General features: G+C 43.0%; 2 protein-coding genes across 9 annotated transcripts in view; one reads left to right on the top strand and one right to left on the bottom strand.

The window, feature by feature from the left end:
* astn1 (astrotactin 1) overlaps positions 1-26,409 on the bottom strand; it is a 483,242-nt gene that overhangs the window by 152,856 nt on the left and 303,977 nt on the right. The gene's annotated exons all lie outside the window — the stretch shown is intronic.
* LOC113010879 (uncharacterized) lies at positions 8,157-12,107 on the top strand. The gene is made up of 2 exons (XM_026150141.1): positions 8,157-8,601; positions 8,844-12,107. The coding sequence occupies exon 2, from the start codon at positions 9,012-9,014 to the stop codon at positions 10,665-10,667; it is 1,656 nt and encodes a 551-aa protein (XP_026005926.1). The 5' UTR covers positions 8,157-8,601; positions 8,844-9,011; the 3' UTR covers positions 10,668-12,107.

Genomic DNA, 26,409 nt, shown 5'->3' with positions numbered 1-26,409 from the left:
CAAAGGATAGGCCAGCCATCTTTTGGAAAAATCTATTTTCTGCCACTTGTCTCAATGATCTCATTCTTGTTTTCACTGCTCAAGCTTGTGACTAAAATTTGAAGTAAACCGGTAAACTGGCAGCTTCCCTTTTGCACTCTGCTCGGTGCAGCGTTTGCATCACTGCGGCCCCATCCGTCTATCATTCTCCTGTTCCCCTAACTTGTGAACCAGACCGCGAGATTCTTGAACTCCTTCACTTGGGACAGCGATTTATCCCTTCCATGGTTTCAGACTTAGAAGTGGCAATTCTCATCCTGACCGTTTCACACTGCTGTGAACTGCTGTAGCACGAGCTTGAGGCCACCGCCTGATGAAGCCAACAGAACCACATCATCTGTGAAAAGATGACATGAGATTCTGAGGCCACCAAGGTGGAAGCCTTGTGCCTAGAAATACTGTTCTTCTCCAGGTCCACAAAGCACATGCAGACTGATTGGACAAACCTCTGACGAACACTCGAACAACCTCGAGAGGATAAAGAGCCGGTGCAGCGTTCAAGCTCCTCCTGAATCCTGGCATAGGCATTCCCAATGAGATTGAGCGGTGTGATTCCCTGTAGTAGTTTCACTATATATAAGTGAAGTGTAAAAACAAACAAATAAATAAAACATAAAAAGATGATCATTAGGGATTGCAGTAGCAGATCACGATCGCGTTTAATGACCACACAGTCCAGCTTTTCTTTTGAACTCACACAGTGTACCGCCTCCACACAAATTACGGTTCTATAGAAAACAAGCTAATTAATTTTTTTTTCCTTCGCCCACCATCCTTTGCCACACCTACACATAATCACCTAAAAAGTTTCAGAAACACAAAACCAAGTCACCCTCGCTGTACGTGAACTCCTCTTAAATGGGGAATGCAAACAATGTCTGCAAATCATAGAAACGGTCTGCAATTTCAGGATGTGCTTAAAAAACAATGGCAATCACTATATTTGATCAAAGCCTTAGATTACTTGAAGTGACCTGAGGTCCAATAACGAAACTACCTCTGCAGACGTTAAAAGAAACTGAAAACAATCGACTGCGGGGTCTCGGGTTCGACGCTTAACGAGACCCTCTGATTATATTCTTCAGCTGGGTTGAAATAGGATGACAGATTGGAGTTTAAGCAAACTGCCAGACTAGACGTGCTGCATGGCAAGAAAGCATGCACAGAGCCCTGACTTGGCAGTATATTCGAATATGAAACACACCAAGTATGCTGATTATGAAAAGGACTGCAGAAATCTAATTATATTATGCAAAATAGGCTGAAAGGCTGTGAAATGATGTAATACATCTGAAGTGCGACGGCTGATGAATTTGCTCAAGAAAGGCTTCTTCAGTTGTATGAGGTATATTGTCTACTGGGTGCTTCCAAGAACAAGAACTTCCAGCTCCATTGGTTAATCACCTTGTTCAAACACATTTAACAGTCATGTTTACACACACCCAGTCCACAGATTTCAAACCAGACAGAAGAGAGCGTCTCCTGTTACCTATCTGCTAAGCAATTCCTCCGATCCACAAGCACCACGTGGAGCACATTCTAATTAATTCCTGTTGCCAATTTGTCCGCATTTCAGCACCTATGTGAGGTGTTCTGTCTAATCACTGCCAGGTTTAAAGCATAAAATCAATAATGAGCTGAACAGCAGGTCAAGTCATCATACATGCTGCATGCTGGGAAGGAAAAGAACCCAGAATACTAAAGCAGGTTATCCACAGCTTCATGCTATGCGCAGATCAGGTGTGTGTTGATGAACTGGAGGCTGCAGTAAAAGCATCAACATTTTAACAGATTAATTCAAAGTGCTCCTGCAGCTGTCAATATCCCTGTGAAAAAATGGTTTTCCATTATGTGGCAATTTCGCGTAGCTTGTTGTGGTGTTGAAACATTTTAAATTTGCAGCATAAACACTTGCAGGAGTTCTTTGAAAAATGCTGCTCAGTGAGAAATACACAGATGCATTTGCGTCATGTTTGTCTACCATAGAAATCTTTATATGGCAGTGTTTGGGAAGCCCTGTTTTCTGATGTGCTTCCATTTCTTCACATTTATGAGCATAATATGAAGGGCTTTCATGTGTTCTGTGTGATTTATTCGTATTTGTAGCTGAAGGCTGTTTGTTAAGATTTTCATATTGCTCGAGGTAAGGTCATGTTTTTCCATATCTTGATACAGAAAGCCTCACCTGACAGGTAACAGCAGAGAATGCTGGTCTGAGACGTCATGAGACGTCCTACTTTTATGTGTCTGTATTATATTCATGAAACGTTTATAGCAGAAGAGAAAAATGTTGGCCGTTTTGGAGAATGCACTGCACAAGAAAACATCACTGCTTCATTACTGTTTATGAAACAGCTCCATCTCCCGCCTTCTTTTGCAGTTCATCTCTTGTTTGGAGTGAAAATGAAAGGAAAATAGTGTCACAGTTTTACACTATCTGCCTGTTTGCTTTGTAAAATCCACTTGCTAGTAATTTGTCACTTGGCATGTTTTGTGGAAACACAGTTATAATATATTTATGAACTTTTAAGTTAATCTGGAGTCACAGTCAGTCATCCATTTTTATTGTCACAGCTTAGATGTTGGGCACAGAGATACAGGAAAGAGAAATTTGCAGGAAACCTGGATGAAAAGTGACTCTGAGATTTAATAAAGTGAATGTTAGCAGGAAGGTAATGTGGAAACCCAAGATGCAAATTGTTGTTTAAATCTCATTTTCACATTATTACGTCTCATTATCAAACCAGAGGCATTGGACAAAAGGCGCTAAGGCACTGAAATGATTCCATCCATTTTTTTTGTACTTATATAATCCAGGGTTTCTTGGGGCTGGAGCCTATCCCAGCTGTCATAGGGCCAAAGGCAGGGACAGCCTGGACAGCTTGCCAGCCTATTAGAGGGGTGACACAGAGAAGCAACCATTCAAACTCACATTAACACCTGCAGTCAATTGCATATCTTTGGACTGCAGAGGAAACCCACAAAGAGAGAGCATAGGATACAACCTACAATACACATCTAAAACAACCACCAGATTGCTGAGTGCTGACCACCTAACAAGGAATAAACTAAAAATAAAATAAACTATAGCTTAGCAGTAGCTCTTAGAGAAAAGCCTGCCTGTCTAGAGCAGTGTTTCCCAACCACTGTGTCGCCGCACATAGGTGTGCCGTGGAAGATTCACCTGATTGGTACCGGAGTAACGGACAGAACAATTACATTCTCTTCCACTAGAGGGCAGTACAACTTCTTGCTCCAGTTAAATGTATGCTAACTGCCAGTAAAACAGGAGAAGACGAAGAAGAAATTATATAGTCATGCTGCGAGTGAGACAGCGCAGCGTGAAATAGCAATCGATAAATATATATTTTTTAAAAAGTATTCAATCTGATCTGTGTCCTGGAGAAAATCTGGAGCCAGATAAAGGCCCTAGCATGAGTAGCAGTCAGAAGAAAGCAAAAAAGGTGTGTTGGGGACAAACCGAGCCGAAATCCGCCATACCTTGTGCGCGGGGAAAATGATCAGTATGCCTTTTGTGGTATTTTTGTTTGGTAGTGTGATTTTTCTAATGTGAAATATGTGCGGTGGCTCCAAAAGGTTGGGAGACACTGGTCTAGAGTTTGCTAATATTAGCTCCCATGATGTGAGAAAACCATACTGCTTACAGATTGACCATTCCAGTGAGTACAAGGAAGCTTCTCATCGAATCTTAATATTATTATCCTGTTAAAAGTTACAATTACCTTAGAACCCCGTATCTCTTATATGAGTATGTTTAGTTGACTTTTTATAAGGCAGTACCATTACAGTGGCAACTAAAAGAAAAACAATACTACATTTGCAAACACACCCACACGTACATACGCACACACAAGCGCACACAAATCTCACGCTGAAAGATACAATTAGCAGCATGAGAACACACGCCGATCGATTATGAGCTTGAATCGGAAATTAAAATGGACTTGCAGCAGGAGATTATAAAGCTGGGGACGGTCGTGGGTTTGCCACTAAGACGTCCCAGCTGACTTTAGAGATGTGTCTCCAACTCCCCTTGATATCTTTAGCTTCCTGGTTTCTGTCTCCCTATGGAGCTGATATTTCTGTCACACATCCTCATTAAATAATACACCAGCTAGACATTGTAATTTGGGGAAATGCCTTCAAAGCACACATATACACACACCCTATTATAAAAACACACACACACACACATACTACCCAGCACAGTACAAGAAAGGGTTTGCCTAATCCCAAGTTAATGAAAAGAAGAAGGCTGAGACCAATAATCTCTTGCAATTTGTCAGTCTGTACAAATCCACTGTGGAATTAAAGATAATAATAGCAAATGCCAATTCTGTGATCAATATCTGTCTAAAAGTACACGTTTCAATATTCTGAAATGTTCTGCGAAAAAACAACAACACAGCAGATGATTTAACAAAGAAGGGGTTTTGTTTTTGTTTGAAAGAAGCAGATTCAATGAACTGCTATCAGGTTCCAATGATCAGCTTCCAGCTGTGATGGGATCAATAAAACAGAGAAAACACCATTGATTTATTTTTCCCTCTGCTCATTAGAGGAACGCAGACCTTTCTACTGTAAATAGAAGAACTGAGAGACGACGACGGAAACAGAACGGGGTGGTTTAAAAATGACGAGAGAAGTCATAAATACTGCAGTTGGTTTTCACAGCAGCAGAGAGGCAGGACAAATGGCTCATTTATACAGGAAGAAGCGTGCGGTTGAAAAAATCGGGTTGGCTCATGTTATAGGATTAGTTGTCGGACAGTGTAACTGTTGTTCTGTCCCAACCTTCTCCATCTCCCACCAAAGTTTCATTCTGTATTTAATTTCATGGTGCGCGGCGTCAAAGTGCAGGAATGTTAAAAATTTCAATATCTAGGCGTGGGTGCAGATTGCACTTTCTCTGCTCCGTCACTGAAACGGCTTTATACCAGTGAGTGAAAGGCTACGTTTACGACAGTTTCTCTTTAATTAGTTTGTCAGGGCAGAGGCAGCGCGGCCCACGGGGGGAAGCAGCTGTGTGACAGCGAGCACCTGCTCAGTGAAGAACTCTCAGTCAGAGTTACAGACACGTTTGTAATGTCTGGAAGCATTTAGCCTAAAACTCAAGCGATCATGTAGAGTAATGGAAACACGGACGGAAATGTAATGTCAAACTACATTCAACACATAACAGCATTTAAGATTTTCAAAATAAATGTATTCCATATTAAAACACTATCTTTTAAACAGGACAAAATTTTTAATTTATTTGATCAACTTTCCTTCTGACGATGCTGTCTGTGCTGAGCGCTCAGTGGATCTGCGCTCGACAGTGCAGCCTAGGCGGAGTAGTCGAACGCAGATTCACTGAGCGCAGGGCAAACTAGCGAGACAGAAGCTAAGCTCATTGCAACATGGCAAATTGAACCTCCCGCACCCTCATTCAGATCTGGCGTTTGGAACTATTTTGGTCTTCATGTGACGTATGACCCTGAAGGTAAGCGCAGATATCCAAGAAAGGGTCTCCAGTATGAAGAGTTGGACAGCACCAGGGCCCGACATGGTTCACGCCTACTGGCTAAAGAAGCTGACTGCACTCCACGAGCGTCTGGCAGCACAAATGAACCAGCTGCTAGTTAACGAGAGACACCCGGAATGGCTAACCGAAGGTCGGACGGTCCTGATCCCCAAGGACCCCAAGAAGGGACCGGTCCCCTCCAACTACCGACCAATAACCTGCCTCAGTACTACATGGAAGCTCCTGTCAGGCATCATATCGGCTAAGATGAACAGGCACATGGGTCAATACATGAGCGGGACACAGAAAGGAATTGGCAAGAATACCAGAGGCGCAAAACACCAGCTACTGCTAGACAGAACAATCAGCCGAGACTGCAAGACCAGACTGACCAACCTGTGCACTGCCTGGATTGATTACAAGAAGGCCTATGACTCAATGCCCCACAGCTGGATACTGGAATGCCTAGAATTGTACAAGATCAATGGGACCTGTCGAGGAGGGAAATTATTTTACTGCTATTGTTAAATAATTGTTATTGCATTAATAATATAATTTGCAGCATGGATATTGCATTCCAAGGTTTAGACAGTGTCTCTTTCAGAAAGACTGAGTTGCAGGCTGACAGGAAGTTGTATGCAGAAAGAAGCAGGAAGTTATTTTGAGCCGCAGGCTAAGACGAGGCTTTAACAATGTAACAGATAGCTTTATCATTTTATATTAAGGTTTTAGTAGAGGTTCTTGATTAAAACATTTATTTAGTAGAAGACATACACATAGTCTCAGTGAGCTTCTGGTCTGGTAAAAGGTCAGAAGTGTAAGAGGTGACACAAAGAGCATGTGAGGTCAACACACACACACACACACACTTTAAATTAGAGGAGAGGTTAGTTATGTTTGGCTGTAACTGCAAAATTGTCTTGGTAAAAGAGGAACCGTTTCTTGGTGTCTCGGCAAGAAAGAGGAACAAGACAAGAACTGAAAGGTAGACAGGAAGGGCTAGCCATGAAAATAGAAGATGATTTTCTAGGTGAAAAGTCATGATATTGATCTGATCTATGTATAAAATGTATGTGACGTATGAAGGGGCGTCAGTAAATAAACCCTGATGCTATAAAATATCTGTTCATGCTTTGAGTAAGTCGAAGACTACTTCCTGTCTGCGTACAGAGTTCTCTTCCCACGCGTGTATTCATTAAAATCATCGTTTGACTTTACCCGGCCGGATCGGTGTGGTTATTCTTCGATCACCTCTTGTACCCTTCCTCAATATTGAATCTTAACATTTGGGGGCTTCGTCCGGTTATTGGGGAAGGAGAGTTGGAGGTTTGGACGGAGAAATCCGGGGTCTTGGGTGGTCTGACGGGCAGACGTGAATTCCAGTGGTCTAAGTGAGTGGGCATAAGCCGGCTTATCCAAAAGGTAAGGCACTACCTGTTGAATTATTTCCAAAGTGTGCCAAATTGGATATGATAAAATTTAAGTCTACTCACTGAAATTACTGGTGGATGTCTGTTTTGATTTTGATGAAAATTTCATGAGTTGAAACAGTTAGAGTTCTGCTAAGAAGAAATGAAAGCAGTAAAGTCTGCTAAAGCAGTTTGAGTCTGCCAGGAAAAAGTTTAAATATTGGGTTGAAGTCCCAAAGAAATTGAGTTAGAGTCTCAAGTAGTTTGGTAGGGAATTGGTTATTGTGTTGGTTAGAGTCCAAATTTGGTCATAAGAGTGGACCTGAGCGGTCATTTTGTGAGTTGGAGTCTCCATTTGACCACTAGGTTGCACCTACTTCAGTTATACACTTGTTTCGGGTGTTGATTGTTGTTTCAAAGTATTATAAATTATTCTAGAACGGCAGTTCGAGTCTGCTAGGAAGCGCAGTTCTCGGAGGTAACGCTCCCTCCCGGCCAAGGACGCTTGGCCCTGACCTATCGGCGAATAGGGTTAGTACGGTTGGCAACCGGGGAGAACTTGGGAACCTCCAAAATAGCTAGGAGTTAGAGTCTCCTTACCGTTTGCAACGGTATCTGCGCTTTTTTGGCCAGCAGAAGTGGATTTCGGGCGTGTAACTTTAACCTGAAACTTCAAAAAGTTTGGGTTGGTTGACGCTTTTAAATTGAGTTAGGGATTTTAGAAATGAGGCCAGAAACAGTTAAAGTCTTGATACTGGTTAATTGATTGCAAAAAACGGTTATGTTAAATTTGTCGAAATTTGATAGGTGTTAAAAGGTTTAAAATCTGTGCAGTTGTAAATATAAGACGTCTCTGTATTAAAAAAAAAAAAAAAAAAAGATCTCTGTGGGTCGAGTCAGCAATGCACTGACTGCCTGCTGCTATTCTTAGATGAAGAGTGTGTGTGCATGCAAATGAGGCAGCTGATGCAGAGCGCATGAGAGGACTATGCTTTCGGTTTTGTGTGTCATTCAGCTCTATAACTATTGTTTGCAAATGTGGATAAATGTCTGCAGTTAAAATGCTGGCTTAGTAAATAACAACATTGTAAACATATGAATGGTGACAGCGTTTAAAAATAGAATATAAGAATTGTTTGTGTTTAAAACCAACGTTTAGGTAAAGAAGATTTAAGGTGGATTTGAAGGCATAGACAAAAAATAAAAGGGTTACAGTCTGCAAGGGTTGTTAATTCATGAGCTGACTGGATGCAGAGTAAGTGGAGTGGTCATCCTGAGAGGATTGAATGATGCTCTAACTCTGTGGTCAAGTCAGACATAGGCTTTCAGCAACCATGAGCCACTAATAAGCGTGACAAATTAATGAGTATGTGCAAATTGAACTTGTTAAATAGTTTTGATAGGAGTAACTCAATGAGCACGCAATAAAGTGGACTTTTTAGGGGCAGTTTATCACTGACACCATAAAAAGCAACTTAATTAGTAGTTCAATAACAAATTGTAAAGATAACCTTTGTTATTTGATAAGAGAGAGAAAATTCAGGTTACATATAGTGAATAAATAAGGAAATGTTAATCTCTGCGTCATTCCACACTGAAATTTCAATTGTAGGGGATCATTTGGAGGTGAATTGTGTAGGACACGGGGAGACAGAAGAATCTCCCCATGAGTTTTCAGTGTGCATAGAAATTGAGGAGGCTGAACTGGAAGCCTGCCTGGGTCGTTGTTTTTGTTTATTTGAGGGTTTGCTGGAAGTTTGTGAAAACGACCACCTTGATATGTGGGAGCCTTCTCGGGCAGCGATTTTTTTGTTAGACCTGTGGCAGGCTGTGCAACATGGAGAAAGCTTTGACATAATGTCATAAAGGTGATTTCTTGGTTTTAGACTTATTAGCACGGGACAAGTTGAGGGACCCTTGAGGGTGTGTTGCTGTAAAGTATACAAGGGACGCGCAGCGCCGTTAATGGGTTTAAAATAAATGAAAAAACACTAATCCGAGGAACCATTGGAAGAGGTAAGTCTGTGTTTCAGAGAATGGCTGACAGCTCGGGTGCGACACCTAGTAGGAAAAGGGGATGCAAACCTCTGAAGGATCAGCTCGAACAGCTTAAGAAAGCTGTTCGCTTGGCTTCCCCTGGAGTATCAAAATCAGCAGAGAAAGAGTGCCAAGCGATGGAGGTTGAGGTAAGTAAACCTATTATATCCCAACAGAAAGGGCTGGGTGATAAAATACCTCTGAGCTTGGTGTTAAAAACTGAAGGAGAAGTGTGTGGACAAATGCATGAGGCCCTACGTGCGTCCATAGAGGCATTAACGGCATTGGAGGTTATAAAGCAGAGAGTAATGCAGGGAGGGCCAGAAGAGGAGAATGAAGACCGTGCGACGTCATCAGAAGAAGACGATGAGGAGGACGAAGATGGAGGAGCTGAACCCCAACCAAGTACAAGCCTAATTTTGAGGAAAAGAAGTGTGAAGAGAGACCAAGCACAGAGACAGCCCATATTTAAGAGCTCAAAGGGGAAAGGAAAGTTGAGGAAGAGTAGAAGAGTGAGTTTTGAACAAGGAGCTCCTGACCCTGGTTTAAGTCTGCCTCTAATAGCAGGTCCAAAGAACGAACCAGTTTATCGCGCCTATAAGGTGAGAGATTTGGAAGCATTGGTTAAACAACTTCCACCAATAACCAAGGGAGAACATTGGGAAGGAGAAGAATTAGCGCTGGGCGACTTTCGCACTTTGGCCGGACGTTGTATGCTGGGTGGTGGGTTAGCAGATGTAGAGCAGATAGCTCAAACAACCAGATATGCAAATGACCTGAAATATCATGAGGTGCAGAGTGACTTAGCAGATGCAGTTCGGGAGAAGGACCCAACTCCTAACTTTGGAGCCATTCCAAAAATTATTTGGGATCCCAAAAACACACCCCGAGAGTGTTTAGCTAAAGCAAAGGAACAATGGTTGTTAGGAACAGGAATACATCCGGGGAAGGAGGGTGAAAGTAGAGCGTGGTGTCGTTCGGCAGTGCTGGCAGGGCTGCCCAACCAGGTTGCAGTTGACTTGGAAAAGAACCCAGATTTTGCCGTTGCAGACTCGGTGCAGTGGGAGAGACATGTGACCCACAGACTTCAGCAGGAACAGGATTTGACGAACAAACAAAAGAAAGAGTTAGATGAAGCACAGGCGCAGCTGCTTAGGCTGCAGCTGGGTGAGGCTCGCGAAAAATATAATGCGAAGAAAAAAGAACCGAAAGAACTAAATAAGACTATAATGGTGGCAAGGCCTCAGCCCGATCCTGTGCCTGACTGGCCAGATCAGGATCCGGGTCTCTACCCTGATGATCGTTGGCCCGCCAATGCACCAAGGCAGCGTCAACCCGTAGGGAATTGGGGGACCGGTGGACCGCAGAGAGGGCGTGGTGGATCCGTGAGGGGAGGACAAAGGGCTCGGAACCCGGGGAATCCTGGCAGTGTGTCTTGGACTGCCTGTTACAGCTGTGGAGCAGAAGGACACTGGTCCCGAGAATGCCCTGAATCGCAGCGAAATTATCAGAGGCGAGGCTATCAACCCCAGGCACGAGGAGGCCCAAGACAAAGAGCTGCTTACAGGGGAGCACATCAAGCTCCAAACCCGAATGCAGCACCAGCCCCCCAGTACCCAGTAGCCGACTGGGGCTGGGAGGGGGAGCAATACTGACGGAGCCCGGAGAAACCGAACAGGGTGGGAACGGCAGAACCCATGCTGTCGATGACCGTGGAAGGCACTGAATTGCCCTTCCTGGTGGATACTGGAGCAACATACTCAACATTGAAAGACACACCAGACAGTGCAACACTCTCCTGTCACACAGTTAATGTGGTAGGCTTTTCCGGGATTCCAATGACACTGCCATTGACAAATCCAGCATTGACACAGCTGGGAAAACAGACTTTGAAGCACCAATATGTGGTGTCCTCACAGGTGCCTGGAAAATCTCATGGGCAGGGACCTGCTTGTGAAACTGGGATCACCTTCAAAGACTCAATATCTAGTCCAGAACTCTGAACAACCCACTGCCGAAATCTACTGGGGGAGGCTAGTGGAAGTAGGCATTCTGAGACATTATCAGCTATGGAAACCCTGGATAATGAGCCTGGCCGTCTATTCCCCACCGCGAGATCCTTTCCACGTTACACTCTTTTATGATAGGGAAGATAATGATATCTATCGGGAACAGTTCCAGTCTGATCTTGAGGGACAGACGTGGAATGTGCAAACACATAACATTTATGTTGGACCAGAAGGTGTGGCCGCGGCTGTGAAATTTACTGATGAACAACTGCCTTGGTACAATGTGGGAGAGGATTCAGCCCCTCACATTACATTGGCGGTCCACGAGGGTCATGGGCCAAGAGATCTGGGACCAATGGTCAAGCGGGCGCTGGACAACGCATGCTGGCAAGGCACCCAAATTCCAAACGTCTGGTATGCACCAAAATGTAAAATATATCGCATAACTTGTTTGTCCAACGATGTAGTGATCTTAGAACATAAAGAAATCTCCAGAATACATGACAGGGAAAGAATGGATCATCCTGATGCAGTAGCTGAGCTCTCAAAATTGCCTGGTACTTTGTGGTCCGCAGGGCCCACAGATGTGGGTCTAGCTAGCTGTTCGCCTGTCCTGTTCCGGCTGAAGTATGACATACCATTTAACAGACCATAATAGAAGCACAAAACTGAAGACCAAAAGTGGTTCACATGTATTGACCTAGCGAATGCATTCTTTTGTCTCCCACTGCACGAGTCACTCAGAGACATTTTCTCATTCACATACAGAGGCCGCAAATTTAGGTACACACGCCTACCACAAGGCTTTGCACTCTCACCAGGAATTTTTAATCAGGTGTTGAAAGAGGCATTGTCCCCATGTCAACTGCCAGGGGGCTGTAAATTAATACAGTATGTTGATGATCTTCTTATTGCAGCCCCGTCAGCAGCGGCCTGTACGGCAGCATCGCTCGTGGTGTTGAACAGATTGGCGGAGTGTGGCTTCGAAGTGAGCAAAGAAAAACTGCAGTTGGTCCGGCCAGAGGTAACATTCCTGGGCCGGGTGATCGTACACAGATCAGTGGGGTTAATGAACACACACAGAGACCAAATTTTGACACATCCAAAACCAAGAACTGTGAAGGAGTTGCTTTCCTTTCTTGGCTTGACAGGTTACAGCAGGCAGTTCATTCCGAACTATGCGGGTAAAACGGCACCTTTAAGGGACATGATCAAGAAAGTTGGTGTTCGAAATCTGAAGGCTGAATTGCCTTGGACGCCGGACACAGAGACAGCGTTCTTTTCACTAAAATAGGATTTGTCAAGAGCCACAGATTTGGCCACACCTAACTATGATGAGGCATTTTATCTTGATGTTTCAGAAACAAAGGGAGTTGTGAATGGTGTGTTGTTTCAGAAAAAAGGGGGAGGTAGGGATGTACTTATGTATGTCAGCATAAGATTAAATTCAACAGAAGTAAGGCATCCCACATGCACACAACACGCAGCAGGAGTAGCAAAGATAATTCAGAAAACAGCACATATAGTGAGGGAACACCCACTGAAAGTGCTTACTACACACAGTGTAGTGGCCTATGTGAACTCACAGGCATTCACAATGACTCCACTGACGCAACAAAGGTTCAGCAAAATTTTAGAGGCGCCAAATCTGATATTCACACATGAAGGAATAAATATGGCAGACCTAATGGGGTCAGGAGAACCACATGACTGTATTAAGAAAGCCCAGGTTGAAGGAAAAATCGAGGGACAACAGTCGGCCCAGAGAGCTGAAGTGATAGCCCTAACTCGAGCCCTGAGGTTGGCTAAAAACATGAGAGTGAACATCTACACTGACTCAGCATATGCGTTTGGAGCAGCTCATGTGGAACTGGCTCAGTGGAAGAGAGCCGGGTTCAGAACGGCCACTAATGCACCCATCTGTCACAAAAAGGCCCTGGAGGACCCAGACGAGGTAAGTATTATAAAATGCAAAGGCCACTCACAAGCAGACAGTATGGTGGCAAGAGGAAATCAGAAAGCTGACGAAGCCGCAAAGGAAGCAGCGGGCTACAAAGGACAGAGACAACTGGTGCAGGTAACCCCAGAAGAGGAGGGTAGCACTAATAGCATGGGAGAAGTTAGACAGGCTCAGGAGGAGACATCCCCAGAGGAAAAGGGGGTGTGGGAAAACAAAGGAGCCTGGCAAGATGGCGGTTTGTGGAGGGGGCCAGATGGGCGTCCCGCTTTAACGGCCAAAATGGCGGAACAAAAGGTGAATGAGGCTCACGGGCTTGGTCACGTGGGAGTGAAACAGATGGAGAGAAATTTGTGCCGATGGTGGCATCCTGAGTTGAGAAGGATGATACTGGAAAGGGCCAGAACGTGCCTAATTTGTGGGGCACACAACCCAAAGCCAGCAGTAAAACCTGAAGCTGGTAAGGTTCTCATGCCAGGAAGGCCAGGAGAAGAGGTCGTGATTGATTATACCGACATGATTGATACAGGCCCAGGTGGGGTGAGGTATTTGTTGGTGGGTGTGGATGTTTTGACTGGGTGGCCCGAAGCATGGGCGACCAAATGTGAAGACGCGAAAAGCGTGATTAAGTGCTTAATCATTACATTCCAAGGCATGGGTTTCCCAAGAGAATTAGATCAGACAATGGTACTCACTTCAAAAATAAAGATTTGCAAGAGGTAGAGAGGATGAACCTAAATTTGAAAAACAAGTTGGCTAAAATTTGTGCAGACAGGGCTAAATTGGGTCGCAGCCCTGCCCATTGCTTTGATGACCATAAGATGTTTATGATGATGTTAACTTTGTATTTCAGGTGCAGTTATAACTATTTTATACATATTGCATTTTGTGCTTTTAAAGGAGTTGTGGCTCAAATTTGTCTCTGGAGGGTCACGAGCCTTTGGCTAGCGCTATGATTAGCCAATCTACTGTGAGGATAATATGAGTTCATGAAGGATTGCACACGCTTACAGACACAGAGTTAAGAAACACACATGACAGTATTGATTCCAGGCAAAAGGCCTTAAATTCATTTAGCTTTTAACTGAACTTAAAGAAGGACCAAAGAGGAAGGAAAGCATATATTTTGGTTAAGTCTGATACATTAGAATTAGAAGGTATTGTTACATTAAGGGAGCAAAATGAAATAAAAAGGTTATACCAAAACAGGTGATAACATAGGAAATGTGAGGTTTTAAAATGAAGTTAGTGTTAACACATAGGAGTTGTTTCAAGGCAGCATTTAGCTATGATGAAATGTATACAGGAGTAATTGCTTATATGCTTAAACTTAATTGATTGAAGTGGTTGTTTTCTTTTGGAGTAGATTAACTTGCAGCAGCGACAACTTGTGCATAGGATGTTGATGATCAGATAAGGGAAAGTAGAGCGAGCAACTGGACGTGAAACCAGCGCTTAAAAGGATTTTAAAGTGATGAGTAACGTTGAAGAGTATACATAAATACAAGTCAATAAGTTAAGAAGATAATTAGGATCAGGCTTTTAATTAAAGAGTCCCAGATAGGATAAGTTAGGGAGATGCAAGAAAAGGTGTTTTGTTTCCTTTGCAGAAGACTGATCTCGGCGACCACAGGAGGGGCGAGGATCCTGGAGATCTCGAGGTTCGAGACCACCAGAGAAGGGTCTGCGTGAGGACACAATGTATTGTGACCTCTGGTTTTCAGAGGTCAAAAGGGGGAGTGTCGAGGAGGGAAATTATTTTACTGCTATTGTTAAATAATTGTTATTGCATTAATAATATAATTTGCAGCATGGATATTGCATTCCAAGGTTTAGACAGTGTCTCTTTCAGAAAGACTGAGTTGCAGGCTGACAGGAAGTTGTATGCAGAAAGAAGCAGGAAGTTATTTTGAGCCGCAGGCTAAGACGAGGCTTTAACAATGTAACAGATAGCTTTATCATTTTATATTAAGGTTTTAGTAGAGGTTCTTGATTAAAACATTTATTTAGTAGAAGACATACACATAGTCTCAGTGAGCTTCTGGTCTGGTAAAAGGTCAGAAGTGTAAGAGGTGACACAAAGAGCATGTGAGGTCAACACACACACACACACACACTTTAAATTAGAGGAGAGGTTAGTTATGTTTGGCTGTAACTGCAAAATTGTCTTGGTAAAAGAGGAACCGTTTCTTGGTGTCTCGGCAAGAAAGAGGAACAAGACAAGAACTGAAAGGTAGACAGGAAGGGCTAGCCATGAAAATAGAAGATGATTTTCTAGGTGAAAAGTCATGATATTGATCTGATCTATGTATAAAATGTATGTGACGTATGAAGGGGCGTCAGTAAATAAACCCTGATGCTATAAAATATCTGTTCATGCTTTGAGTAAGTCGAAGACTACTTCCTGTCTGCGTACAGAGTTCTCTTCCCACGCGTGTATTCATTAAAATCATCGTTTGACTTTACCCGGCCGGATCGGTGTGGTTATTCTTCGATCACCTCTTGTACCCTTCCTCAATATTGAATCTTAACAGACCCTAAGAGCCTTCATCAGGAACTCAATGGGGATGTGGCGCACAACACTAGAGGCCAACTCCAAGCCCATAGCACAAGTCACCATCAAGTGCGGGATCTACCAAGGAGATGCTCTGTCCCCACTGCTGTTCTGCATAGGCCTGAACCCCCTCAGTGAGATCATTAACAAGACTGGCTACGGATACCGACTACGGAACGGAGCAGTTGTCAGCCACCTCCTGTACATGGATGACATCAAGCTGTATGCCAAGAGTGAACGAGACATCGATTCACTGATCCACACTACCAGGCTATACAGAAATGACATTGGAATGTCGTTCGGACTGGAGAAGTGTAGTCGGATGGTAACAAAGAGAGGGAAGGTAGTCAGAACTGAGGGGATTGAACTACCAGAAGGCAACATTGCAGACATAGAGGACAGTTACAAGTACCTGGGGATCCCGCAGGCGAATGGGAACCATGAAGAGGCCGCTAGAAAAGCTGCAACCACCAAGTTACCTGCAGAGGGTCAGGCAAGTCCTGAGGAGTCAGCTGAGCGGTAAGAACAAGATCCGGGCCATCAACACGTACGCCCTGCCCGTGATCAGGTACCCTGCTGGGGTAATAGGCTGGCCAAAGGAGGAGATAGAAGCCACTGACATAAAGACAAGAAAGCTCCTTACCATGCATGGAGGGTTTCACCCCAAGTCCAGCACCCTGAGGCTGTACGCTAAGCAGAAGGAAGGGGGCCGGGGACTGGTGAGTGTCAGCACCACAGTCCAGGATGAGACAACGAACATCCAAGAATACATTGGGAAGATGGCCCCAACTGACCGAGTGCTCAGTGAATACCTCAGGCAGCAGAAACCCAAGAAAGAGGAGGGAGACGAGGAACCATCATGGAAGGACAGGCCCCTGCACGGTATGTACCACCGACAGATAGAGGGGGTGGCTGATATCCAGAAATCCTACCAGTGGCTGGACAAAGCTGGACTGAAAGACAGCACAGAGGCACTAATTATGGCAGCACAAGAACAAGCTCTGAGTACAAGATCCATAGAGGCTGGGGTCTATCACACCAGGCAAGACCCCAGGTGCAGGCTGTGTAAAGATGCCCCAGAGACAATCCAGCACATAACAGCAGGGTGCAAGATGCTAGCAGGCAAGGCATACATGGAACGCCATAACCAAGTGGCCGGCATAGTGTACAGGAACATCTGTGCCGAGTATAACCTGGAAGTCCCGAGGTCAAAATGGGAGATGCCCCCAAGGGTGGTGGAGAATGACCGAGCTAAGATCCTGTGGGACTTCCAGATACAGACGGACAAAATGGTGGTGGCTAACCAACCGGACATAGTGGTGGTAGACAAACAGAAGAAGACGGCCGTAGTGATCGATGTAGCGGTTCCGAATGACAGCAATATCAGGAAGAAGGAACACGAGAAGCTGGAGAAATACCAAGGGCTCAGAGAAGAGCTCGAGAGGATGTGGAGGGTGAAGGTAACGGTGGTCCCCGTGGTAATCGGAGCACTAGGTGCGGTGACTCCCAAGCTAGGCGAGTGGCTCCAGCAGATCCCGGGAACAACATCGGAGATCTCTGTTCAGAAGAGCGCAGTCCTGGGAACAGCTAAGATACTGCGCAGGACCCTCAAGCTCCCAGGCCTCTGGTAGAGGACCCGAGCTTGAAGGATAAACCGCCCGCAGGGGCGTGCTGGGTGTTTTATATATATATATATATATATATATATATATATATATATATATATATATATATATATATATATATATGGCCTTGCTGTAAACACAGCTTCAAAAACTTTCGTTTACACAATGCCGTTATAGAAGTACATCCTGACTCACTTTAGTACAGCTGACAGCTGAGTTGAGATTAGTTGATATGTTTGTAGTTTTCCTGCTTTATTAGTTTTTTTCTTGTAACATTTTGTCCTTTAGTTGTGTATTATATGCTTCAGTAGAATAGTGTACCATGACTGTGTATGGTTCTTCACTCCTCAGGCTACAACGTCAATCATAAAAACAGTGTGACTGATCACTCACTCAAGCTTCTTCACATAAAAAGCAGGCAAGGTCTTCTGCTGAGCAGGGATCCTAAATAAGTACTTACTGCAACATCTCACTAAATCAATATATTATTTACTGCTTTTGTGACTAGATGACTGTATATTCATATAACTGGCAACAAAGTTTCATTTTTTTCTGAGATTCCTGATATCTAAGCATTTGGCCACTTGTTTCATTGTTTATGTTATTGAGAATATTTCTTTAATTAAATGCATCATTAAAACATTAACAGCAGCAAAAGACATATTGGTACAAAAAAAGAATCCCATACCTTCATTCAAACTTCAAGGTTATCCAAATACACTGTTCTATAATCGTCATTGTGGATCAGCTGCCATTTAGAGTCTAAATTTTGGACCACGTGTAGACATCTGCCCAAGAGGTCCACGTGGACCATTGCGTTTGTGCCAAATGACAAAATCGAGCTCAAACAGGCCCAGGCGGCAACAGAGACGCTTAAACGAAGAACTGGCCTTCACACCTCCTCTGAGCGTTCTGCGGGTGCCAGACGCACAGTGATTGACATCTCTCTCCGTCAGGCTTGTACTTTGAGTTCGGTGGCATCTCACAACTTTCAAAACTTTAACTCCACCCAGGTCTAATGAACCAAAAATAACTGCAGCTATATAACTTTACATAAGATGTTTATTTCCTCTGGTTCTTCATGTGGGTATTGAGGTGTTAATTGTCTGTGTGTATCTTTTAAACCAACTGCTTGTTTGGTTTGTGTGTAATGTGTTAGTGTTTGCTCCCCCCTGTGGGCTTGAGCCAGAGTTTTGGCACAAAACTGGAGTTAATTTCTGTTTATTTCACCTTTTCTGAGGGCCCAGAACTACCATCTCATTTTTTGGTAAAACTGTTTTGGTGATATTTGGATCTTTACAACTTTTTGGGGGATAAAATAAAACTCCTACTGTGACGGTAACTGTGTTCCTCATCTCCACCCAGCTCAGTTCCTCACTTCACACAAACAAATCACTGTAGACCAGCCCTGTATATTCTAATACAGTACAACATATCAAAGGCCCACACAGTATAGGTTATTACAGAATGTACTACACAATATATCTTCTTGGATTACATCACTGCTAATCTAGCAATGCTTCAAAGAACAATGACTATATTCTCTAAATAGCTGTGTCATGGGAAGTTCAGTGCTCCACCCTCAAAAATGTACTAAGACTACACTGATCACGACTCATCGGAAAGCAATGGAGAGAAGAGAAAGTAAAGGTGGAAACAGAGCTGTAAACTATACTCTAAAGACGGAGAGAGAGAAAAATAAAACAAGAAATAGCAAAAGGTTGACTCCTTGGAAAAGGAAAACCACGTAGATGGGACCAGCTGTGCTTTGTGTGGTGATAAGAAAAACCAGGAAAAAGAGAGAGAGAGAGTGATGAATGGAGAACGGTGATGATGCCAGGCTGGCTGCTCCTCCACTCCTCTCGCCTCCTCTGTGCGTTCCCACAAAGGAGAATAAAATGTTTAAATTTCATCTGTGGGACGACCTTGACTAGCTGAGAGCGGAATTAAATTTCTGTGGAGAAGAGTGGATGTTCGAGTGGCTAGACTGAAACAGATCATGTACGACATGATTAGAAAATACTGAATAACACCGGGAGGGCCACGATACATAATGGATCACAAGTTGCTTGCTGCCTGCACTGAGCAGTGCATTTCAGACAGGAGCTGAAGGTGAAGGGACGCGAGGCTTTCAAAGGGTGGTTTGTTTGAGCTGAAGAAAAAGTGCGCGTGCACGGCTCCTTGTATGCTGCTAATACTACAAATATGCTTTTCACTTTTTCTTATTCACTCATTTGAGTTTTTGTGAAATTTAATGTGACAATCACAGGGACAAAGATTCAACGCTGCTCGTTTCAGAGAGACTGACGAGCTTTAGCAGTATGAGCCTGGGTCTCATTCCACACTTGAACTGAGGATCTTTTGACTATAAGGTGAACATTTCAAGCGTTCTACCGTGGACTGAACATATTGTAAACTATAGGGTAAAGGTTAATGGATTGCGGACAGTGGAAAGCATTTTAAATATCACTGCTTAGGTACAGCTGCTGGCATTTGTCCTGTGATGCATGTGCCATTGCAATAGTAAGACCCGTCTAAATTGTAAGTTACTGTTATGTAACTTTAACTCCAATCCTCTCCTAAAGCTTTAACCTTAAAATTCAACAAAATAGTAAAAACAAAACTGATTTCATGAGACAAAACTACATTCTTCAGGTTCAAGTCTAAATATTTACATTAATCCACAAGATGTGCTTTAAAAAAGTACCACAAACATCAGTTTTTTTTTTTTCAAACCGTGACATTAACTGCTTAGCCTGATTGGGCAGTGGGACATCTACTGCCCAACTCATCGCCAATTATGAATGATTTGGAGCTCAAGGCTCATCTGAATTCTTCAGAGTTGTTCGGTTGTGCCCGAACTTTCTTTCTTCGCATGTTTGATATTTGTGACTTACATCAGTAATCGATGATGTTTCAATAAGGTACACACAGCGGTAAATACAGGATTACCTAACATTGACCCGGTTTTACAAATTTCTTCAATTCCCTTTTCTAACCCTCTCTGTGGAATATACAGTAGCACGCAGGACCTCACCCAAACCCTGCACTTTCCCCCTCCTTTTTTGGCCTTTTCAGCACAAATGTCACTGCATTTAAACAGTGCAAACTGATGGCTCCCAACCATATTTGCTCTGCTGCAAGAACGGGCAACTGTTTGCCTTCACACAGGATTTGCTGGCTTTAGCTTTTAGCTAGTCTCCAGGTTTGCCTCAGGCGTAAAAGGCCTGCTGTGTTCACAGAACATTAATGAACACCAATTATCCTACCTACATGATGTTCACAGCTTTATCCTGAACAAAGTGCTATATTTGTACCCTGATTAAGATAATATTAGGCACTGTATGTGGACTAATGTATATGTTAGAGCTGACAGTTTTGCCTCAAGTCTAGAATGTAGAATACATGTAGAAAGAGGTATGAAAACTGCATTTCTGACCCTGTCATAAGTAACAACACCCCTATCCACCCAATCCTGTCTTTCAAAGCTGAAAATGCCCAGAGTTATCAAACCCTAAGCTGAGTCAGACAGACTATTCATTCCCTATCCTTTAGGCTTCCACTTTCGATGAAATAAACCTGTCTTAAATGAGCACTTTGCTGAGCAAAGAAAATGTCTCACAGCTGTCTCATAAACAGCAGATTTAAGGCTGCCTACCCTTCTTATTTGAGTGTGTGGCTGTGTATGCATCCATGTTTCTGTGTGAGCATCTTACTGGAAATCCATGATTGAAAATCTTCACCTGCAGATCTCACAATGTGACTTGGAAAGAAATCCTGCTGCTTGTTCTCCTTCTTAGCAGAGTTCCTTGGATTATTATTCTGAATGCTATCTTCCTGCTATTGATGTACGGTATTATCTTGTATTGTACTGCGACTGCCAGTGACCAATCACAACTGGTCTGGGAATTTTTCTTTACTCTCACCGTTTTGGGTGCAAAATTCTTTTGAGTGCAGATAAAGACAGCTTACTTTTACCTCCTTTGCTTTTTAACATTTTCTCGCCCCAGCAGGGTTACTCCTCATCATGTCTGAGAGTATCTGCAATTTGATTAGTGACCTCTCTGTGCCAGTAGCATGTTTCTTTGTCTTTATTTTCAGATAATCCTATGGTAATCCTGTTGTACGTAAACTGATATCTGCTGGGCTCTGTGTTTTCTGGTGAGGTGAGTTGTCTGCAACTGTGCTGACAAAGCTTGAAATCAACCAATTTTGTGGCGGAGGAGCCGGACAATCTGTTTCTCATCTTCGACTTCAACTTTAGTTGCAGGAGCAGTTTCACTTCGATAGACTGGACGAGTCGGATGACACTTTTCCTTCTGCTGCTGAATCACACACTCTCTCTAACACACACACACACACTGTGGCTCACATTCGCAGAAACCCACACACGTGCTTTAAGACGTGCGTGCATAAACAAATGCGCACAGACAGAAAGAAACCCTTTGACACGAGTGAAAACAGCTGCATTGGAAAACACGCACGTGAGCGCACACTCACAGGAAGGAGTTAGCAGACATCTGCTCCACGGCTGTCTGTAATCGCCTGGTGACTGAACAAGCAGGAGACATTTATCACCCCCTCCTCAGAGAGGCAGGCGACATCTCCTCCAACACCTCCACCCACACCTCCTCCGATCTGCTGCCTCTGTATCACAGCTGCGACAGTGTTCACCTCCTCTCCGCTGCATCTCCTCTGTCAAACCCATTCTTGGCTCTTTATAATCGCCTCCTCTCACCTTCCTCTCCTGTCATCTTTTCTTTACATTTTTAAGACTCTCCAAGCACGTTTATGGGAGCGCTTCATTTCTTCATAAGGCTCGACCGTTTGTCTTTTTCGTCTAATGACTCCGAGTTTCTCCTCACCTCTTTCACCTTCTCCTCTGCCCTTCCCGCTCTTCTTTTTTTATTCCTCTAAAGGCCGGACTGGCATCATGCTTTACTGTCACTCCCTGACCTTACCTGTCTCTCATAACTAGTAGGTTGGCAGGAGAGTAAAAAGAGGTCACACATATATTGAGCTGAGACTAAGAAATGTTTCTGAGCATCCCTGAACAAAACATCCCTACCAGAAAGCTGCACTTTGACAGTATTTTAGACTTATTGCAGTTTCACATCGTAAATCACGCCGCTTTCTATATCTACATGACACAACAAAGCTTTACCGGTATGTATTGCCAACTCTGCATCGGGTGGTATTATATCGATTTGTCACCACTAAATGTTATATTATTTTCACTAGTTTATTTACAGAGAATATCTATTAATAAGTGTCATAAAACATTCAGTGCAGAAAGAACAAGTACACTGCAAACGGCTGATGTAAGATTGCAGCTCATTATTTAAACTGTGCAGCTGAGCACGGTGAATCCAAACGAACACAACAGCATCACAATAAACGATGAGCAGTAAACTGTAATCACAGGTATCTTGTCAGTGTTCGCGCTGCATTGCCTGCTATGAAAAACTACGTATCAGATGATACAAAAATATGAAGCTTAATCTAGCCTGAAGGGTCAGTTACAGACGCTCTACAATTTGCATGCACACTAAAGCAATGTTATAAATGTTGTTTTAGGTCCAACTAAGATATTAATGTTATTATCTACAGAAAATATTGCATTCAGTGAATAATTTTATTTTTAAAGACTTCCTTTGATTTTCAGATGGAGCAAACTGTTTTAAAAGAGGAATGTGAGCAAGGGGCCGACACGTGTGACGGTGCATCAAAGGCAAATGGTTTACTTGGCTCACAAGTCAGGTAGGAGAGCGTCTGAGCAGAATCTTGAACGAGTCCTCAAAGAGGTCAGCACCGACTCCGAGGACAGCAGATCATATATTTGGGTTTTTTTCTCTTGTAGGTGTCCCACTGCCCAGATTCTCCCGACCAGTTGTCTCAAAGTGTCATTTGTTGTCAGAGGAAAAAAGTCAACGCTTAACATTAGAGTGTTAAAGTTTAAATGCAAACCCCTTGTTCATTACAGCTGGCTGTGATGCTTCCATCACCGCTCGTCAGCTTTCTGCTATAAAATGACACATATAGTTCATGTACTTACATCTGACAAAAGTGGTAATTACAGTGATAGCAGAATTACATTTCTCTGCTGAATATTAACGATGGGTTAATGCTTCCATCGTCTTTAAGATCGAGTAAAATAGCAATTTATTGCAGAAAAAAATACATGTTATGTTTTCTCACAAACCTACACAAATGACTCACTGTTCCAGGGGTCATCTGTTCTGAAGATGCACATAAAGGGAATATTACTGCTGCAAAAAACACTCACACTGGAGGAGCAATGTCAGCTTTTTCAGTGTTGATCTGATAATGCTGTGGAGGGGGAAAAGTGTTTTTTTGGGTTACCAATATCTAAAGGCAAACATGTTGAGGAAAGTATCTGCAGAGAACATCCTTTAAAAATCTGTTTATGGCATTTTTTGTGAGTTCACTATAAGATACCAGGACCAAAATATTAGAGCAGCCTTGACAAAAAACGCATGACTCTAACCAACCTTTGGAGACCTAGCCCCAGAGCTGAACATGTAGAATATTTATAGACGTCTGTAAAGCCTTGGGCTGACTCACTTTAAGACGAGTTGGTAAACAACGTAGCACGCTACACACATGTTGATAAATGTGCTATATCTGCTAATACAGTGCTGCTGTGTGATGCACCTGCCCTAATCGATGTCTTCTTAATATTGATGCTATTCTAGCACTGATAAAATTATCTGCTGTAAAGCAGCTATCAGTAAAAAGCTAAACTGATATGCATTTTCTGTAATTAATGCAATGCCCATGTTACAAACCTCTTAGAAACTGCAGAGATTGCAGATATATGTAAACACTGTATTAACAGATCAGGTTCTAGATCCCTGAATTTGCCCCGCCCACTGCAGATGAAACTGAAGGCTGTAATTCTGACCGAAAACACAAACTCAGGCAGTGCAGGAGGGATAATGAAGGGGAACAACAACTTCTGGGATAAAATCAGAAGAAAATTGAGAAATTTAAAAAAGGCACCAAAAGGAATAATTTGCAAATCCAGCTATTTTTGTTGTTGTTCACTTAAAAAATTATAATTTAAGATGATTGGTTTGAGCCTGCTGAATGAATTATTAGGCACCTATTTCAATTTCCATTAATGTCCCTCTTTATACATCCGCTACATCGAGCTCATCCTTTCATTTATGTAAGCTGGTCTGTAATTTTGCACTTTTGCAGCATACATTTATGGACAAAAGCCCCATCACGCACCCTGCTATTTGTGCAAGACGGGGTCAATCTGAAGAGCATGCTGAAATCGACTGTAGTGTTGCAACATGAGCAAGTTCATTAAGTTTCCTTCCTCCCATATATTACACAACTGGAAGTAGCATTCCTGCAAAGTGGAAGATTTCAGGGACCACAGCAACTCAGCCATGAAGTGGCAGACTACATAAGGTCACAGAGCGGGTTCACTGAGTGCTGAGGTGCATAGTGCGTAAAAGTCAACAACACACACACACACACATACAAATCAATCAACACAAACACCGTGTGCTGGGAGCTTCGTGGCAGCGGTTTCAAAGGCAAAGCATCTCCTGTAGGTGTAATGCATAGCACATAGCACAGAAAGACCACCCACTTCTTTTTAGTGTGTTTAGAATGATATGTGTTTAAGCACAGCTTTAATTTGACACGTTTATGCAGTAAAAATCAACACTGCTTATATACTGATGCACAAATTCTAAGATCCAGAAGATTAAAAGTATATATAGACAAGGAAAGTGCCAGGAATCAGCGAGGGTTGCATAATTTCTAGGTGGTAACTAAACAGGGCAGGTGGTGCTAATCTAAGGTGTGTGTGCTGTGTGCGGGTGGAGAGGGGGTCACAGAGGTGAGAGCCAGTTCTGAATAATTTCTTCCATGTCTTTTCTACTCTTCCTCACCACTCTCCTCCCCCTCCTCCCTCCTGCCCTGGAGCCAGACTTTCCTGGCTGCTTCTTTGTTAAAATGACAGGTCCTAATAGAATAAATAAGGCACCTATTTTTACCTGGCTCCTGGCAGGGTGATCACACTTACACATACCAGCACACGACACTGCACCGAGGAGGATGGTAAAAACCCAACACCTGATTTGGCGGAGAAGGGGGGCTGCGGTTGAGGTCGTAGTGATTTAGTTGAGAGAGAAAGTGAGGGGAAAGGTGGAGAACACTAGTCGGAGGCAAAGAAGATAGAGAAAAGATTGATGGTGAAAACAATAGCAAAGACATTTAATCTCGTGCAGCACTTCTCACTGTGTGTTTACTGCAGGTACACCTTCACTGGCATCTGAAATTCCTGTCAGTATTCAATATTTTCAATTTGATCTGACATTTAACAATTTAACAAGCTCTATAATGTCACCTTTAGGTGGTTTTGAAGCGTATTCCATTTTTAATTGCTGCTGGAGTGTTTTGACAGAACTCCAAAGCATCTAATTATTTTGAAGCTGTTTTCGAGCAAACTAGTCCCCACATATTTTCCATGTAACAGGTCACTCAGTGAATGAGACACGAGGCAAACTAAATAAGGCTAATCATATTCACATCCACTCTGTGCTTAGACAGCTGCGGTACTGTCCTAATTTCAGGAGTGTTTAAAAGAAGTTCTTGAAATATTTTCTGAGCAAGCCACACAATAGGTAACGATTTTCCTCATTAGAATGGAAGCATATAAGCTTGGGAGACTGGTCTAGAACTTCCTCTATTAGTCATAAAGTTTAAAGTCCGAACCAAATTTTGCAACAAAATAGAAAATATGTGGTTAAGATTTCAAACTTTTTACATCTGCTGCATTTATCCTCAAATTTATAACATAACCTGTGATCAGCCACAACATTTAGGCCCTGATATCTCAAGTGAATGATATTGATCGTCTAGTGACAATTCTATGTCATACTACATGAGATTGTAGGTCACAAGCACCAAAAAGTATCTCTTAAACCTGCACTGGTGGATTTTAGACACAGAAGTAAAACACAGAAATGCTAACATGCTAGAATGTCCAGGGTAGACAGAATAGCACCCAAACGCCAGCCTGACAACAATAAACTGAAAACAAAGCTTTATTTTGTGGGAAACCAAAGTCAAAGTCTTCAAACAGCAACAACAAACTAGAAAGAAAAACAGAGGGGAGACACACAACGGGTGTTGGTTTCCACCACCTCTTATTTGGATTCTCAGCTACTAAGCTTTGCTCGCTCACTAGCCGTTAGCTTGGCCTGTGCA

This window comes from Astatotilapia calliptera, chromosome 18, assembly GCF_900246225.1.
Source record: "Astatotilapia calliptera chromosome 18, fAstCal1.2, whole genome shotgun sequence".
Classification (NCBI taxonomy): Eukaryota; Metazoa; Chordata; class Actinopteri; order Cichliformes; family Cichlidae; genus Astatotilapia; species Astatotilapia calliptera.
This window is presented reverse-complemented; position numbering and strand designations above follow the sequence as displayed.